Here is a 17819-nt window from a genome sequence, read left to right as displayed (position 1 = left end):
TCCCTCCTGAGGAAGGACTGGGGGTCCATCAAAAGCCCCCCTTCCCCAGGGACCAGAACCGCCCCCAGCCCCCTCCTGTGAAGCACAAGTCCACAGCCACTTACCTCAAAGGTGACTGGTGGGATGAGGGAACGCCAGTGGGAAGACTCGGGACCCTCATGCAGCAAGGCCTTGACCTGTGGGCAGAAACGCACGGGGCCCTTCAGGCTGGGAGGGGAAGGGAAGGCAGTACAGGTTGGGACAGAGTCACAGGGGTACCTGGGCATTCTCCAAGCGAAGAGGGGGCCATAGAGAAGTCCAGGGAAGCTGCAGGGTCCCCCACATACCTTATCTTCAATAGAAGACAGGAGACTTGTCAGTTGGCTGAGCTTGGCCACCATGTAGATTGGATTGGCCTCACCAGGCACCTGGTACATAAGAGCAAATAAGGACGGGATGCTGAGTGCCAGCCGCTGAGCGCTTTCCATGCTTCATCTTGGTTCATCTCCCTAACAACCCCACAAGTACGATTACTGTCCCCCTTTGAAGACAAGGAAATCAGGGATATGTACAACCGTCTCAAAATTATGATGACCAAAAAATGCATCTTCCTTTCTTCTTCCCTCTAAACCTGCTTCTTCCCCGGTGCTTCTCAGTTGCTTAAACAAAACCGAGGCCTGTCCTCGATTATAACCTTTCCACCCTCCTACGTGTACTGCATCGGTGCTCCTGGCTCGACTTCCGAAACACGGCCGTCCCCGGCTCGAAACCCCCTGGTCCAGCTGCTTCCCACCACTGAGAGGAAATGATCCAAACTCTTAAAGACTCTGTATGATCCACCCCTCAGCCCCAGCCATGCTCATCCTCACTTCTTATCTGCCCTTGGCCTTGAGCTACACTTTCTGAGGAATCCCTAGAAACATGGATGTCACCTGAGAAGGCCACTTCCTTGTCATTCAGGTCTCAGAGCCACAGAGAGGTCTTCCCTGACCACACGAGCTAAAATCATCTCTACTAGATCACCCTGCTTTGCTTCATACCAATCACCACGATTGTTTATTTGCTCTTTGTGTATCTCCCCTGCTAGAATGTAAACACTGTGAGAATTGGGACCGTGAGAAATGTATCCGGTGCTGTGACATCGGTGCTTGGCCGGTGAAGATGCTCGGTAAAGCTGTTCAATGCATGCCTGAGGCCCAGAGAGCTGAAGTTACCTGTCAGAAGTCACACAGCTAGTAACGGCACAGCAGGCCAGGAAACCATGTCTGCTTGGCACCAAGTCCACGGTCTCAAGCATTTATTCACAGAACAAATACTTACAAAGCACCTATTCTGTGCCAGACACGTTCCCAAGGTGCTGGAGATGTAGAGTTAAAAGGGCACCATCCCCGCCCTCCACTAGGACAAGAACACCAGACTTGACAACCTTGAACACCAAGCAGAGTGGAATGAGGGTTGTCACCGATGAGGAGATGTCCCTTTACCCCCCCCCCCCCCTTCCTGAATAAGTCAGCCAGGTTACACAGGCTTTTTTTTTTTTTTTTAAATAAGTATTATTATTATTTAAAGATTTATTTTTATTTATTTATTTTGGCTGCACCGGGGTCTTAGTTGCCACACGCAGGATCTTCGTTGCCGCCTGCACACTCTTAGTTGCGGCACGTGGCGTCTAGTTCCCTGACCAGGGATGGAACTCAGGCCCCCTGCATTGGGAGCGCGGAGTCTTACCCACTGGACCCCCAGGGAAGTCCCTACAGAGGCTTTTGACCTCAGTTTCCCAGCAGCCGCTTTAGCTCTCTCCTTCTGCCATCACCAATCACCGTCACTTCTGACCATCAGCAGTACTGCCGCTACGGCCACCTCCAGCACAGCCATCACCGCCATCATCGTGGCAGTTACTCTCCGTCACAACTTTCTCTAATTCTTCTTGGTTTGGCCCTTGCTCCTCGACAAAGCTCTCAATCAGTCTTCAGTTATTATTGGTCAGCAGGAGGGCTCAAAAGAGTGGAGCTGAGATGCAGGTAAGAATGGAGCAGGACAGCAGGTGGGAGACTACAGGATCCCTTGTTTTAGGGGTGTTTTTCTCATAAAGAGTTGAAAAGATGGCAGATTCAAACCCCCTCATCCTCCTTCAGACACTGGAGATCGCCTGCTTACTACCCAGCCCATCACCTGGTGGTAGGATGGTGTCTTCCCCACTCTCTCTTCGAATCTATGTCTTTTGGGGCAGGTTTGGTAAAGACGTACAAAGTATAAATGAAGCTACCAACCAAGTGGGAGTTAGTTCTTGGAACAAAAGGTATTAGAAGAACGCTGGAGCTTAGCCTCTACTGCCTCGTTAGGCAGAATACATATGACCATGTGATGGGTTCGTATGCTATGCCCAGCGTGTTTAAGATGTATTGACTCTTCTAGTCCTTGGTTTGCAGATGGGGAAACTGAGTCAGAGTGGTGAGTCACTTGTTCAAGGTCACAAAGCTGGTATTGACCTGAGATTTGAATGTAGATCTCGCCCAGTGGGTCTCAGCTGGTACAGATTTTGCCCTCTGGGGTCATTTGACAATGTCTGGAACATTTTGGGTTGTGAAAATTGGGGGATTCTAATGGCATCTAGTGGGTAGAGGCCAGCATGTGTTAACACCGTACAATGCACAGAACAGTCCCACACAGCAAAAGAAGATCCGGCCCCAAATGTCACTAGCGTTGAGGTTGAGGGCAAAATTCACAACTCAGCCTCAATGTGGGCGAATTGGTCTGAGGGCCACCTGTGGGTTTGTAGAAGCGGACCTGGTTACTGCACTTAGCTTTTCAGTTCAACTTCGGAGGATGTGGGCTCCAAGGTTAACGACTCTCTGTTCTTACATAGGGCAGACCCAGGGCTCTCCCCAAACTTCGGACCAGCAGTCATTTTGATAATGTTGCATTTTGCACCTCCCAGCAGTTCTCAAATAAATGTCGCGCAGGGGTCCCCATCTTATCTTGCCTACCTAACGGAAAGGGCCTAGTGTTGGTAAGAGGCTACCATGGCCAGATGTCTCACCCAAGCAATTTCATTTACTCCCTCATATACCCCTGCAGTGGCAGATATGACAATGCCCATTTCTCAGATAAGGCAACTAAGGACGGGGCAGGCGGGAGGCAGGTGAGTTAGATACTGAACTTGGGTGTTTTTGATCCAGAGGCCAGTGTTCTTTCCTCTACCTCAGGCAGCCTCGGAACTCCCTCTTCCATTTGTGAATTTCTGGAGGCATCAAGACATTGTCTGCTTTTCTTGACAAGTCAGGGTCTCAGACAGGAGGGTGGCAGCCAGAACCCTTCCTCTAAATCCTGATGCCACCTCCCATCCCATCGCTACTCTGTCCTGCCACCGAATGCAAACACTTTGGCCTCTGCACGCAGGGCATCATGCTGGGGCGTGGCTGTTACCAGCTTTTCTCTCTGGAAGCTTCTCCCTCATCCAATCCTACTTCAAAGACTTGGGTGTGTGGTCTTGTATTCAAACGATTTAAATTTTAGTGTCTGGTAGGGTCTCTGTTTTGTCTAGATTTGCTTTTACTTTCCCGGAAATTAACCCACCATTCACTTCAAGGAAAGCAAAATTACATTGTTGTTGTTTTTTTTATCCTGATGAATTCTAAGTTGTACAAATAGAACACAAATTTTCTCAGTAAAAAAAAAAAACTCCAAAAAACCATTTGGGCAAACCTGAAGTCTCCCCTGACCCAGGCCCCTCTGGCCCAATTCCACCCCCTCCTCGTGAACAGAGTAGCCCTTCGGGTATAAACACTTCTGGTACGATTTCCACGTGTAGACTTACATCCTAGTTTATATATTGTTCTACCGTTTGCTTTTTTCACTCAGCAGTATGCCTTGGAGTCAGTGCATCCGCCTTAGAACAGAATTCTGCATCATACTTTAACCCTTTCTCTCTCTGTTTGTGTTTCCAGCGTTTCTGTTTTTAGAGACAAAGCTGTGATAAACATTTCTGTCAACATCTCTATGCAAACACGTAGACCCTACGGCAGCTGCCTGCAGGTAGAATGGCTTACTTGAAGGACTCCGGGCATTAAACATTTTCATGCAGACGGCTAAAGTGCCTTTTAGGAAAGCCATTTCCACTCTCAGCTGTGAGTCCCTGACCCTCATGTTAGAGCCAAGTCCTGGCTTCACCAATCAAATTTTCCTGTCTGAGAGGCAAGAAGAGGTCTCCCTGCTTTGCAGGTCATTTTCCAGTTACTCATGAGGTGTTAACTAACATCTTTTCCAGGGCATCCCAGCTATTCCCAGTCCCTCTTCAGTAAAACAGGCTTTTAAAATCCTCTTCCCACTTAAAAAATTTGGTTGCTTTTACTTAATCGTGCTTGGAAGGGTTTGCTTTTTAAACATTTTTAAACCCTTGTCCCTTGCAAGTGCTTTCTCTGGAAGTCCTATCTGTGCTTGTTTTTACCTTTGCCGAGGACACCTTCTGTGACACAGACAACTTGGCCTTGGCCCCCTGCCAGGCTGTGAGCACGCATATGTGTGTGCGTGTGTGTGCGCGTGTGTGTGCGTGCGTGTGTGTGCACGTGTGTGTGTGTGTGTTTGTGTGTCTGGCGGGGGGCCTGCCTTCACCTGCTCTTCCTGGGGCATAAGGTGGGATCAAGCATTTAGGCACCTCATGTTTTTTTCAGTTTCTGATGAGAAATGGTGGGAAAAGGTCCTGCCTTGCCTCCTTATTCAGCACTAATAAGGAGTTCTGCTGGCGGTTGCATAATTTGAAATCTTTATTCCTCAAATCAAAATCCAGCGGGGGCGGGAGGTCAGGGTGCTGAGGCTCCCCGGCCCCCTTATACTCTGGGGGTCCAACAAAGGCAGTGCTTCCTTCTGAGCCCTCGGGACATTGGTTACCTCTTCTCCCCATGCCCCATCTGAGCCCCCACCCCTGCCCCACTGGTTTTATCAATCTCATCTGTCCAATCCCAAAGTCTTTACCTGAGGCCGTGGACGCAGGCTGGGGGAGAGCTGCTGGTCAAACAGTCTCTGCAGAGATTCCAGGGTAGGGAGGGTCCGGGTGACTTCGCTGGGGGTAGGGGACAGGGTGAAGGTCAAGGATTAGTGAGGACCCAGTGAGGCATCACACACACAGGCTCCAGCTGGAGACGCTGCGTGGTCACACCCACTCTGGCAAAGGCAGGGATCCTCCCCAGAAGGACAAGCCCGGGCAAAGATCCAGGCCTGCCGGTACTGGTCCATCTCCTGAGAACCCCCCACCCCTTGCGTCCTGACCAGGACAAAACTGGAGCCGTGATGCGTAAACCTGATTCACCTTTGTTTAGCCACACTCAACTACGAAGCCTGTAGAAAATTTGAATCTAGAATCACAAAACTACTTAGAAATAATGTAGTCGTCCATGGTTCCCAAACTTTAGCGTTTGTAAGAATTACACCCTCATCGAGTGTTAAAAACGCAAATGTCTGGGCCCCAACCTGACTTGGTCTGGAATCTGCATTTTAATTTGATGCCCCAGGGGCTTCGCGTGCCAGCAGTCTGTGCTTTCTGGTTCACATCTCCTCTGAGCAGCTAAGGTGGATGCCCAGAGAGATCTGTCATTGTCTAGTACGCTGACAATTCCAGTACCAGGGCTTTATTGATCCTTCGTTCCCTTCTCATCTTTTTCTATTTTCTCATTGTTTTGGGCAGGGTGGGCAGACAATTTTGAGTTCTATTTTTCATCTATTATTTCATCAAAAACTTCATGTTTTTACACATTCAACATTCCTAGTGGTTTCAAAATATTCTATCAATTAAATGTACCAAAATCAATTGCTAGATATTTGGGTAATTTTGAGATCTTGGTGATTATAAATAAAGCCTGCTGTGAACAGCTTTGTTCATATAACTCTTCTTTACTTATTTTCAATTACAGTCTTAAGATAACCAGAGATTATGGCTCTTGATCAATATCATCGTTAAGCCTTTGAGTGACGGTGGCCTTGGCCACTGTTCCAGCCTGCTCATCCTTTGTGCTGTCTGAATTCTGTTATTCTCCTCTCTCTCTCTTTTAGTGGGCATAACAGTGCATTTTAATACTGATGAATTGATTTGCATATCTTTAATGTCTAAGTATTTTTCTATCTGGTTGGTTTCTATTGTATTTCTCTTCCTATAAACTGTTCATGTCCATTGTTGGTCTTCTGTTGGGAATTTTGCTGGTATTTTTATACATTGGTATAAACTCCTACTTATTGCTTTGCTTTTTATTTAATCTAGGTGTTGTAAGTTTTTTTTTTCCCCCATTCTGTTGTTTTCACCCTAGGTAGGCTGGATTTCATTATAAAGTGCTTTATAGTTTTTTATTGTTCTATTTTTCACCTTTTCCTTGGAAATTTTTTTGCTTACCTTAGTTAAAAATTTATCAGCATTTACTCGTGAGCAATTAGTAGCTCACTTTAAATTGGTTTCTCACTCTTAAAAGTTATGTTATAAACAGGGTTTTGGGGGGTTGTTGTTATATCTTTTTAGTTCCTTACTTCATCTGGAATTAAAAAAAAAAATGTGGTGGAAATAAGTTCACCTTTTTCCATGTTGCTATTCATTTTCACTCAACTGCACTTACTCTTTTTTCCACAGTTCTTTTGGGCTAGATCATTGCACAAGCTCATCTTAAATATGATAGGATTTATTTTCAGTTCATATCATTCATTCAACGAAAACTCTGGAGTGCCTCATATGTACTAGGCAATGTCATGTTCATAGATTGACACATCTCACCATTGCAAGGATGGTGTTGTAGCCTACTGGCTTTGATTGGCCACCCTTGGGATGCCTCTGGGGGCCAAGGATGGGGTGGGGGGAGGTAACTGGCCTGGGGAGGGGGAGGGAAGTGCCAGGCAGACAGGGTTCTCAGTTTCTTTCCCACCTCCGACTGCGCTACTCTGTTAACATAGTGGTATTCTGTTTAAACTGTCATTTCATAAAAGAATTCTAGGCCAAAAAAAAAAAAAAAAGAAATTCTAAAGCACTAATTCAGAACATGCTTTACCATCAAATAGATCTCCCTCATTGTTCTCCTTTTTAAAACTGTTATTTTAAAAACACAAGTACATATCACAAACTGAATCTTTAGGATTTTTCTAAGAATAATGCTGTTATCTCTGTATTTCTAACCTTGGTAAAATTTTGAGAAATCTGGCTCTCAGACGTGTCTGGAGGGGTTGGTTAGGGTCAGAATGACCAAAGACACATAGGGACTTGAGTTGGAAGACTTAAGAACTGGTCTTATCATACAGAAAGGATTTGTCCCGGGAAGTTACCATCAGCAGGGTCCCTGGGAAGCTTGTCTCAGCTTCAGGTCACCAGCTCAAGGGAAGACGGGGAGCAAAGACAGGGAGGGCTGCAGTCCTCAGGCAGGTCAGACCCCAGACACAGCCCAGAAGGGGCCTAGGCCCCCTGAGGGAGCCCTCCCAGAAGGAGAGGCTCCTCCCACCTTGGTCTCAGAGAGATGGTTAATTTCCCCAAGATTCCCATTCAGTTTCCAGCTAGCACATCCAGTGTCTCCTAACCAGGAACTCCAGACTCAGAAGGAACATTCTGATACTTTGTTGTTTTCTTAATTTTTTCTTCTCTGATTTTTTGCTTCTTTTTCTCTTTGCTTTAGCAAAAATTTCTCATACAGTATTAAATAATCAGGTGATGATGGGCATCTCTTTTTCTTTTATTAAAATGTTTAATGGGATGATTTTAATGTTTCCCTGTTAAGTGTAATTGGTTTTACATTGACACATATTGTATTATTAAGGAGGGATACTTCTAGTCCTTTTTAAAAAATGATTTTTAAAAATTAGAAATGACTTTTATCAGGTCTATTAGTACATCTATGCAAATGATTCCCTTATCTCTAATCTCCTGCTAAATTACAGTGTTTTCTTTATATTGACTCACGCTTACAGTGATTTCTTAGATAAAACCTACATTTTTCATATCACTTAAATTATATTTGCTAGAATATTACTGAAATATTATACATTTATATTAATAAATGAAACTGGATATAGTTTATTTCAGGCTATTATCTTGATTAGGTTTTCAGATTTGAATTATACTTTTCTTGAATATTGAATTAGGTGATTTTTGTCATTCCCGAATAATTTATAAATCATGGTTATTATTCCTTGAAAGTTCAAAGAGGGTATACATGGTAATTTTTACCTTTCATATTTCACATAAAATATTTGTTTCATTTAATTATAATTTGAAGGTTTGTAGCCACGTAATGGTACACTGTACTCTTTATTGATTTGGAAATCTTTAATGCAAATTATTAAATCTCCTACATTTCTAATTTTTAAAATTTCCTTAATTGACTTTTTCTTAATTTATTTCTGTTTTTAACTATCTTCCCCCTGCTCTTTTCCTTTCCGGTTGTTGTTATTGTTCATTCGCTTAACAGAGATTTCTTAAAGACTCTGTTTTGTTCACTGCTGTATCTCTAGCCCCTGGAGCAGTGCGAGGCTCGTAGTTGGCACACATTCAATCTTTGTTCACGAATATTGAATACATTACTGTTTCCAGTACTTTGCGTGACCATGGAAATATCAAGGCAATCGGGGTATGACCCATGATGCCTTCAGGAGACTGAGAGCCTGGATTAAGTCTGTATGCTTGACTTATTGTTCTACGCCTCCCTTTCCATAACAGAGCATTTAAAGCTATGGCTTTTCCTCCAAGTAGTGCTTTGGCTGCATCATCTAGAGTTCTGATATACAGAGGCTTGATTACCCCGCGTTTCCAAACCTATCCCACATAGGCTATTGTTGTGTCAAGTGTCTTCTTTAATTCAGCGGTGATTGGAGATGATCAAGAAAGGCCAGATGGCTGGGTAGTTGTGGCTAGTTTGTTACTTATTTCTATTTTCATCATACTGTGTTCTGGGAACACAGAAAGAACACTTTTGTTTTGGGTGTATTCATATCCAGCTGCTCAGTAGGCTGCTGGGTTCTTATTTTTAGGATTACCAGCACTCTAAAATTTCTGGAAAAAGATTCTTGGAAACGTTTTGAAGTGAAGCCTTGTGATTAGTACATTTTCACCAATTTTTTAAATCTGCAAAGACTCCTTTGGCTCTTGAATGATATCTAGGTTGAGTTAATCCCAAGGAGAAGTCAGTAGTCTTCTCCTTGGAGATACTGCTTCAGAATTTTTATTATATCATCAAGGAGTATGAATAATAGTAAGTATTGTAATTTGTAAAACTAATGGTGCTGTTCCTAGTTATTTACTTTCCGAGCGCATCTTCCCTTGTGGTTTAGAAGATTATAAGAAGAGGTTTTGGTGCTGCTGTTTGGTAGTTCTGTCATTGGGTCTTTATGAGGCTTCTCAATACCTGGATTTAGCTCCTTTATAAACCTGGAAACATTTTTTTTCTTTTATATATTTAGTCATCAATTACACATCATTTTTTCCCCACTTCTTGGAGAGCCCACCCTACCAGCTATAAGTTGAATCTCTATGCCCTCTTTCCAAAGACTATTGATTTTTAATCACACATTCTTGGCATATGCTTATTTAGTCCTCTCATGTTTTTTTTCTTTTTTTTGCGGTACGCGGGCCTCTCACTGTTGTGGCCTCTCCCGTTGCGGAGCACAGGCTCCGGACGCGCAGGCTCAGCGGCCATGGCTCACGGGCCCAGCCCTTCCGTGGCATGTGGGATCCTCCCGGACCGGGGCACGAACCCTCGTCCCCTGTATCGGCAGGCAGACTCTCAACCCCTGCGCCACCAGGGAAGCCCTCTCATGTTTTTTATATATACTTCCCTGACACTCTGCTCTGTTTTGTGATTTGATTTTCAAGTTTGATTTGAAAACTATGGGTTCATTTTATGGCCTCCAATGAAGCAGTTATAATGATGGTATTTTTGTTTTGGTTGGTTGGTTTCTTTATCAAAATCCTTACCCTGCTCTCACTTAATTGATACAATAACCTCTCTGACACTTAGACATTTTATTTTAAATTTCTACTTACAATCCTCCTCATTTCTCCACTTCATGGGGTATCAAGTATTTCCAGACTCTGGAGACTTAATTCTTTATTCTCTTTCTCTGGAAAAGTTTCTGTCTGGTTCTAGATAATCTAACTTAGGGTTACAAATCTTCCTCGAACCTTTGTGCTGCGGAAGTTCCTTCTTTCAGACACAGGTACTGACATTGTAATGACATTTTTGCAGAGGAGGCTCTTGCACTGTTTCTCACTCAGTTCTCTGTGACTTTCCCATCCTCACCCCAGCGTTTGTGTTGGGCCAAGTGGTCTGAGTGGAGAAAACTGGCCACCATTGGCACCATCTTCAGCACCCCGTTCCAGTTCCTTCTCCTCCACCCCACCTCTCAACGTCTACCCTGGGCCCCCTTTCCCCTCCATCTGCACTCCCCTCTGTGGTGACCTTACCCCACTCATCTCCCAGCTTCAAGTGCCAACGCATGCTGATGACTCCCAGACATATACCCTTACCCCTGACGTTTCCTGGGCTCTAACTTCTAGAACTAAATCCTTGGTTGGTGGCTCAACTCCCAGGATGTCTAATAGTGCCTCAAGCCAATGGTAGCTCAGAGAAAGATGCCCCTCCTCCACCCCCTCCTCTTTGACTTTCCCCATCTAAGTAACTGGCATCATCCACCACTCAGCTGCTCGCACCAAAAACCCAAGGGTCACCCTCGATTCGTCTTCCCCCCACCCTACATCCATCTGCCAGCTCCACCATCCACACACGCCCCGGGTCACACCAGCTCTCAGCACCCACATGCTCCCAAGCCTTGGGTCATCGAGCTAATATCTATCAGCTCTTCCTGTGTGCCAGGCACTGTCGAAACCCAGGACTCAGCAGGATGCAAAGCAGATACAAATCCCTGCCTCCTCTTGCTTCCCTTCTCGTGGGCCACCATCAGGTCACAAATATAGTAGCTCCCAACTGCCTGCTGCTTTGGGTCTGCCTCCTAAGACCCAGTCTCCACCGCCCTGACTCAGATTATGGCACAATCCTGAAAATCTCTACCAGGCCTTGGGAGTCCTGTGTGATGTGGCTCCTGCTAGCGTTGCCAGGTAGAACACAGGACACCCAGTTAAATTAGAGTTTCAGATAAACAATGGATAATCTACTAGTGCAAGTATATCCCAATATTGCACGGTATATACTTATGCTAAAAAAGTATTTGCTGTTCATCTAAAGTTCAGACTTAACTGGCCATCCTGTGTTTTTATTTGCTAACTATGACCACCCTACACCTGACTCTTCCCAACCTCCACTCCTAACACTTTCCTTCACTCTTTATGCTCCAGCCTCACAGACTTTTTGTTCCTCGAGGCTGGCCTCATTCCCACCTCAGGACCTTTGTACTTGACATCCCGCTGCCAATAGCTGGATGGCTAGCTCCCTCTTGTCACTGAGGTCCCAGCTCTGTGACTGCCTCAGAGAGGTCTCCTTGACCCCCAAAGGACACTAGCACCCTCCCACCCAACGTCTCTCTAGCACTTTTCCCTATTTTGCCATGATGTTTACTAAAATTATCTTGTTTATTTACAGACTTAACCTACCGCTATACTTCCTTACTAAGACATCAGCTCCAACAAGGTCTAAAGAGCAGGGACTTTGTGCACTGTGTTTATTGCTGCATCCCAGCTCCCAGAATAGAGCTCAGGGCGGGCTCTCCATACATATTTGTTAAGTGAGTGAATGAATGAATGAATGAATGAAGAGCTGTTCCAATCAAAGCAGTTTGAAATCTACTAGTTTATAGTTAGTTTCATGGAACAACACCTGCAGGGTTTGCAGGGGGATGGGAAACATAATTTTTTCCTAAGATTTTCTAAAAGTCCATCCCTAACCGCGTCTTCAAGCCTGACTATCACTTTGCCTATGAAGTGAAGACAAACAAATGTTGGGGGGCATTTAGAACATCACGCGGTCTCTCTACTTCTAACTCGAAGTTAACTGTTCAGTAACTAAAGGCCTGTGGAAAACTAGAGAACTAGCTATGTTGAGGAAGCTGCTGTCACCATAAGGATGAGGTGACCCAGATTCTAGGAAAGTCCAGGTAGCAAAGCAGTGTTGGGGAAATGTGCTGAGTGTACTGGGTGAAACTTGTGGAGAGACTTAAAGCTAGATCTCCTCTGGACAAGGAAGCAGCAAAGAACAGGATTTCCACTGGCGCAGAAATAAAAGCTCGCTACCAGTCATGATGAAATTGTGTTTCTTGAAAAGGAAGTGCCGTGTGTGTGTGTTTTTCCTAGTGATGAATGATTTATAACAACAGCATCACATGGAGCAATAACTCTCTGTGGAAATCTTTAAAAATGACGGCTCTGGGTCCAATTGGCTGAAACTGCGTCAGTCGAAAGCCAATTCCTTGAAAGTAAACCTGACTGGCCAATTTGATGAGGGCTCAATTTGTCAAAGAAATTATTCGTTAACTTTACCAAATGTACAGATTGTGCTTTTTAAGAGCCTTTAGAAGGAAAGTTCAATTTGATTACTGCTGATGAAAGATTCTTGTTTGCATAGAAACTAAGCTAAGATAGATATGGCGCCAGAGAAACTGACAAAAGAATTTTGAAACTGCTGTGTATGTAATAAAACACAGAACAGTATAGGCTGATAAAACCTCACCCACATGAAAAGCTATTTTTCCAATCAAAATGTTGACCTTTCATTTGCCATGGGATTGTTTGGGGTCCCTGTGATTTCTTTCAGATGCTTTTAAATGTGATTTTCTATTTTTTTCAAGCATTTAAAAAATCCTTTTGTCAATTCTTCAGAGAGTGTATCAGCTTTAAGTTTGCACTTTTAACAATTAAAATGTAATTCAACTTAATTTTAATGGTAATGAAATGAAAGCACATAATGAAATTAAAACACTAAAAGAAACTGGAATTTTTACCAATTGGTCCTTCAGTGAATTCAATAGCAGAACACTCAAGTTTTGGTGAATTGGCTCACTTTAAAAACCTGCCGTCACTGGCAATCTTGAGCCATCCCCACCCACGTAGAAAACAGGCTGATTTTAATTGATCTCCTCTTGGTGCCCTTTCGTGCTTATCAAATGTGCCGGCTGCAGCAAGAAAGACGAATGGCAGCAGAAGCCGTAGCCTCTGGATCCTTAGCAAGTGTGGAAGGGCTGGCGGTGTACTCCCGCCCACCCCTTCCCATAGCAACTGGCCTCGAATTAACTTTCGTTTAAAAAAAAAAAGCCAACAACCACCAAGTTCAAATGCCATGAAAACAAAACCTCCAACAACCAGATTTCTAAGCCCCCACCAACAGCCCAATTACCCGGAGCTGGACACCGGGGCTAAGAGCAGGGGTCACCCTAATGAGCTAGTTCTCTCACCCACTGTCCCCCCTCTCCCATCCTCACGGCAGCCATTACCCATAGAGCTCCTTGCAGAGGAGCGCGGTCAGTTTCTTGAGATGAGGCAGACTGCAGGAGCCCGACTTCACAAAATCAGAGTCCAGGGTGAGCTGAGTGCTTAAATAATCTTGGATAGCTTTCAGATGCTCTTCTGGAAGCCTGAAAAAAAAAAAAAAAGGAGAGATAACAGCATGCTTCTTCGGTTCCTAAACGATAGACACCAGCAGTAACAGGCAGAAGAAGAAATCTGAATTCTCAGAGTCTCCAGCTGAGACACCGGCCCCAGGAGAACATTCGCACACCTGGACAGGCTCCCTGGGTCTTACTGAAGGGGTGGAGATCAGGTCAGACAAGAGTAAAGGGCCCCAAGGGAGGCTGCCTCTAAGCCCACCCACTGCTTTGATTGGAACAGCTCTTCATCCATTCATTCATTCATTCACTCACTTAACAAATATGTATGGAGAGCCTGCCCTGAGCTCTATTCTGGGAGCTGGGATGCAGCAATAAACACAGTGCACAAAGTCCCTGCTCTTTAGACCTTGTTGGAGCTGATGTCTTAGTAAGGAAGTATAGCGGTAGATTAAGTCTGTAAATAAACAAGATAATTTTAGTAAACATCATGGCAAAATAGGGAAAAGTGCTAGAGAGACGTTGGGTGGGAGGGTGCTAGTGTCCTTTGGGGGTCAAGGAGACCTCTCTGAGGCAGTCACAGAGCTGGGACCTCAGTGACAAGAGGGAGCTAGCCATCCAGCTATTGGCAGCGGGATGTCAAGTACAAAGGTCCTGAGGTGGGAATGAGGCCAGCCTCGAGGAACAAAAAGTCTGTGAGGCTGGAGCATAAAGAGTGAAGGAAAGTGTTAAGAGTGGAGGTTGGGAATAATGAACATTAATATATAATAATGAACATTATAGGTGGAAGGAAGTGATACCGGCTGGGGATGGGAAATGTTTATCCTTTGAAAAGGAGACAGAACAGCTTTGAAAATGTACAGAGGACTTGTTTTCCTGCTTCATCAGTTCCTAAAGATCGGATGTGAGGGCTGAGGGATGCTCTAGTCCAGAGATGGCAAATGGCTACAGCTCACAGGCCAACTCCAAGTTCACAGCCAAGGGCCACCTGGAACTCCGTGTCAGGGAGGTTCCCAGTCATCTGAGGCCCCGAGGGGAAGTCTCTGTGCTGAGTGATGGGGCTGGGGGTATGGTATTGGCAGCCTAGGTGCCGGGCCTTTGCACCCCCAGCCCTTGCTCCTGGTCTGGTCCAGTCCCTCTCAATTACGGATGAAGCACATGGGCCCGAGGCAGGACCTGCCCTCGCCTCGCACAGGATGGCCCAGCAGAGGCAGAGCCCGGGCCGCGTCGCGCCAGGGCTGCCCCCGAGGTCTGATCGCACCTTTACATTCTATCACCCAGCAGCATTTCTTCCTGGATAACTTTTGAGCTTTTGTTCCTATAATAATGAACATTATAATTACAGCAAGTATGTCCTGAGCGTAACATACCAGTCACTCTGCTTAGCCCTTTATGCTCTTTTTTCCCCTCGAATCCACAAATCAACGTTATGAGCCAGATATTACTATTATTCCTATTTTACAAACAAGGAAACGAAGGCTCAAGGATGTTGATTTACGTGTGTGAAGAAATTCATACAAGCCTCAAATAGCTTTGCTGCAGCCTTGCAACAAGTTGAAGCTAGAGGTCACAGGATATTTTCTTCTCTAGGATCCTTGAAAGAATGAAAGGCTGTTGCTCCTGAACAGCAACAGCTGTTCAATGAAAGACCGAAAAGACATAGATTAGCCATTTTGACTTATTTAGCCTGAGAAGTCAGCAACTATTTACGTACCAGTTGTCATAATATTTAAGTTTAATCTATACTTATTCTGAGTCTTGACACCATAAAAAAATCCAGTTTCTGCCTCAGTCTGTTTTGCTGAAAAGGAAAAATCTCTCCTACAGCATGAAGATATGTACTTTAATAGTTCTCGTGCCTATTGGCTTTAACTTTGAGACCATCAGTACTTGCTTTAGGAAGCGGTATTTGTTAAAATGTTTGTTGTAGAAAAGTGTTGACATAAAGACGTTAAACTCTGTTTATCAGAGAAGGTTGATGTTACTCAGCAGTCTTTTCTTAACTATGACCTAACTGATTAGATCTAATTAACTCGCACAAGAGACTGTGCAGGTTGTCTTATAATTAAGAATAATCTAAAGGCAGTCCTCTGTGTACAAAGCTATTTTACAAGCAACGCAGATTAACTTGCAAACACAAGGCAGAAGCTTAGTTTTTCATGACCCAGAAGAGAACTGAGGGCAGGCACTATGGTCCCTCCAATGTGCTCCACCCACACACCTCCATCTCCAAGCAGAAGCTTTAGGCAAGTTCCATGGCCATTTGTTAGCTGAGAAGCCACACCAGCTTCCCCTCAGCTGCCCCCGTCCCCTCTCAGGAGGCTGAGGGGAGGCTTGGCTGGACACCTTGTCCTGCCCCACTGGGCCCTGAGTCCCTAGAGAAGACCTGTCCCTAGAGAGGAGGGACTGACAAGGAGATGTAGCCAACAGACCGCGTGGGAGAGTCAGGAGGTGATGGGCGGCAGTGGCACCATTGAACATCCTTGCCTATTTCCTCAAGGACTGCCCTGCATTTAACACCTAAACCTGGAGAGAAATAGAATCTCAAGGAAACTAAACAACGGGCTCTGCCTGAACTATTTTAATAAGCATTTGTTATATGGATACATACATCAGGATAATCATGGTAATGGCCCAACATATTCAAAGCACTGGATAGTAAGCTTCTGGAGAAATAGCACAAGGAATTCCAGGAGCGTGCAGAGAATATAACCCGGCGGGCCCGGAGAGCACAAGGAATTCCAGGAGCGTGCAGAGAATATAACCCGGCGGGCCCGGAGAGCACAAGGAATTCCAGGAGCGTGCAGAGAATATAACCCGGCGGGCCCGGAGATGTCAAGGAGGAAGTATAGAAACACCAGATATCTTGGCAACCGGTGGCTGTGTGTACCTTCAGGCCTTTGCTTCGTATCTGGCTACATCAGATGGTAGGTGAGCAGCCCTGGCTGTCTCAAATTAATCTTTCAAGCTGGAGATGTTGCATTAGCCCTGCCAATAGGATATTCTTCGGAGGCCTTTATCTCATGAAGAAACAAAAAGTGTTTTTCAATTTGTAACACATGGAGATGGCTGTGTACTAATTAATTCATTCAACACAGATCTAGGGGGTGCCGACTCCGTGCCAGGTGACATGCTGGGTGCTGGGGACACAGTTCCCCTCACGGAGCGTCCTCCCTGTGGAAGCCATCCCCTGGCCTGTGTTAAAGTCAGGGCCTCTGATTTGCAAAATAACCAACGCCCCTCCCAGCCATACCTCCACCTCCCATCGTCCAGCCTGGGCCTGCTGAGGGAGGCGAAGGGGCTGCAGGACCTCATCAACATGGACTAGTCTGGTACCACATACGGGGCCAGATCCTGAGAGCCCTGGATCAGGGCAGGTGAAACAAAGTGTTAAAAGGATTGCACCTCACTCCTTCCACCACAAAGAAAGGAGTGGCACGCGGTGTAGACCTCACAGTCTACACCACACATGGAACGGTTGCTCTGACCCATTTCCCGGTGACACGGAAGTTGGCCTCCTTTGCATGGGGCCCAGAGCAGGTCCAGGCTGCAGTGCAGGCAGCTCCTCCACTGGGACCATCTGAGTCAGTGGACCGCATGGCGGGAGGAGTCTTTGGGACGGGAAAAGATGCCATGTGAGTTCCCAGCAAGCCCCAGCATAGGCCCCTGAAGCCTGGGGCAGGGCCATGCCGTCTGCAGCAGAGAGCCATCCATCCTTCCAGAACCAGCCCCTGACATGCCACAGGGCCTGGTAGACATGGAGCCCCTGAGCAGGGCCATCCAGTGCCCGCGCAGCCAGAGCTGCCCCGCGAGCTGGGCTCCCTCAGACCCACCGTCGGGAGGCCGGTGGGCTCAACAGCAACCTGTCCTAGTGTGGAAGCGGCATCTCCAGGAGACAGCATGGGGTGAGCTACCTGGGTGTCGTGGGGCCTGCCAGGTGGGGACTCACCCACTGGTGTCCATGGTCTGCAGGCGCTGGAACAACGTCTCTGAGAGGCTTGGCCGGCTGACCTCCGTGGCTCGAGGATTATCGTTGGAAACAGGGACCTCCTTGGCCTCGCATGGCCCGGCAGATAAATGGATGTTTCTGGGTGGCAGCTCGGGGGGAGACAGGACGCCTTCTACCCAAGACAAGAGCAGGAGTGCCGTCTGGGCTGACCGCTCCCTCCCTCAGGATCACCGCCTGCGGAGAGGGGCACGTGGCCCACCCTCTCCGCCCTCTGTGCGGTGATCCTGTCCACCCGCCACGTGGGGTCCAGGCCACTGCGCCCAGCTACAGACCTGTCTGTGCCCGCACTGTCCCTTCCTGGCCCCGCTCCCTTGCCAGCTGACCC

General features: G+C 46.2%; 1 protein-coding gene across 4 annotated transcripts in view; it reads right to left on the bottom strand.

The window, feature by feature from the left end:
* INPP5D (inositol polyphosphate-5-phosphatase D) overlaps positions 1-17819 on the bottom strand; it is a 131775-nt gene that overhangs the window by 48345 nt on the left and 65611 nt on the right. For 2 of the 4 annotated variants that reach the window (XM_079925059.1, XM_079925061.1), the window contains exons 4-8: positions 17435-17606; positions 13375-13515; positions 4951-5038; positions 327-407; positions 105-176 (exon numbers count right to left, since the gene is read on the bottom strand). In XM_079925059.1, coding sequence (XP_079781185.1) covers positions 105-176; positions 327-407; positions 4951-5038; positions 13375-13515; positions 17435-17606 — 554 coding nt within the window. Of the gene's footprint in view, positions 1-104; positions 408-4950; positions 5039-13374; positions 13516-17434; positions 17607-17819 lie in introns of all 4 variants that reach the window. The other 2 variants (XM_079925058.1, XM_079925060.1) reach the window with 1 other exon arrangement.

Source organism: Stenella coeruleoalba, assembly GCF_951394435.1.
Source record: "Stenella coeruleoalba genome assembly, chromosome: 6".
Lineage (NCBI taxonomy): Eukaryota > Metazoa > Chordata > Mammalia > Artiodactyla > Delphinidae > Stenella > Stenella coeruleoalba.
The sequence above is the reverse complement of the archived record's forward strand: the minus strand, read 5'-3'. Positions and strand labels throughout refer to the sequence as shown.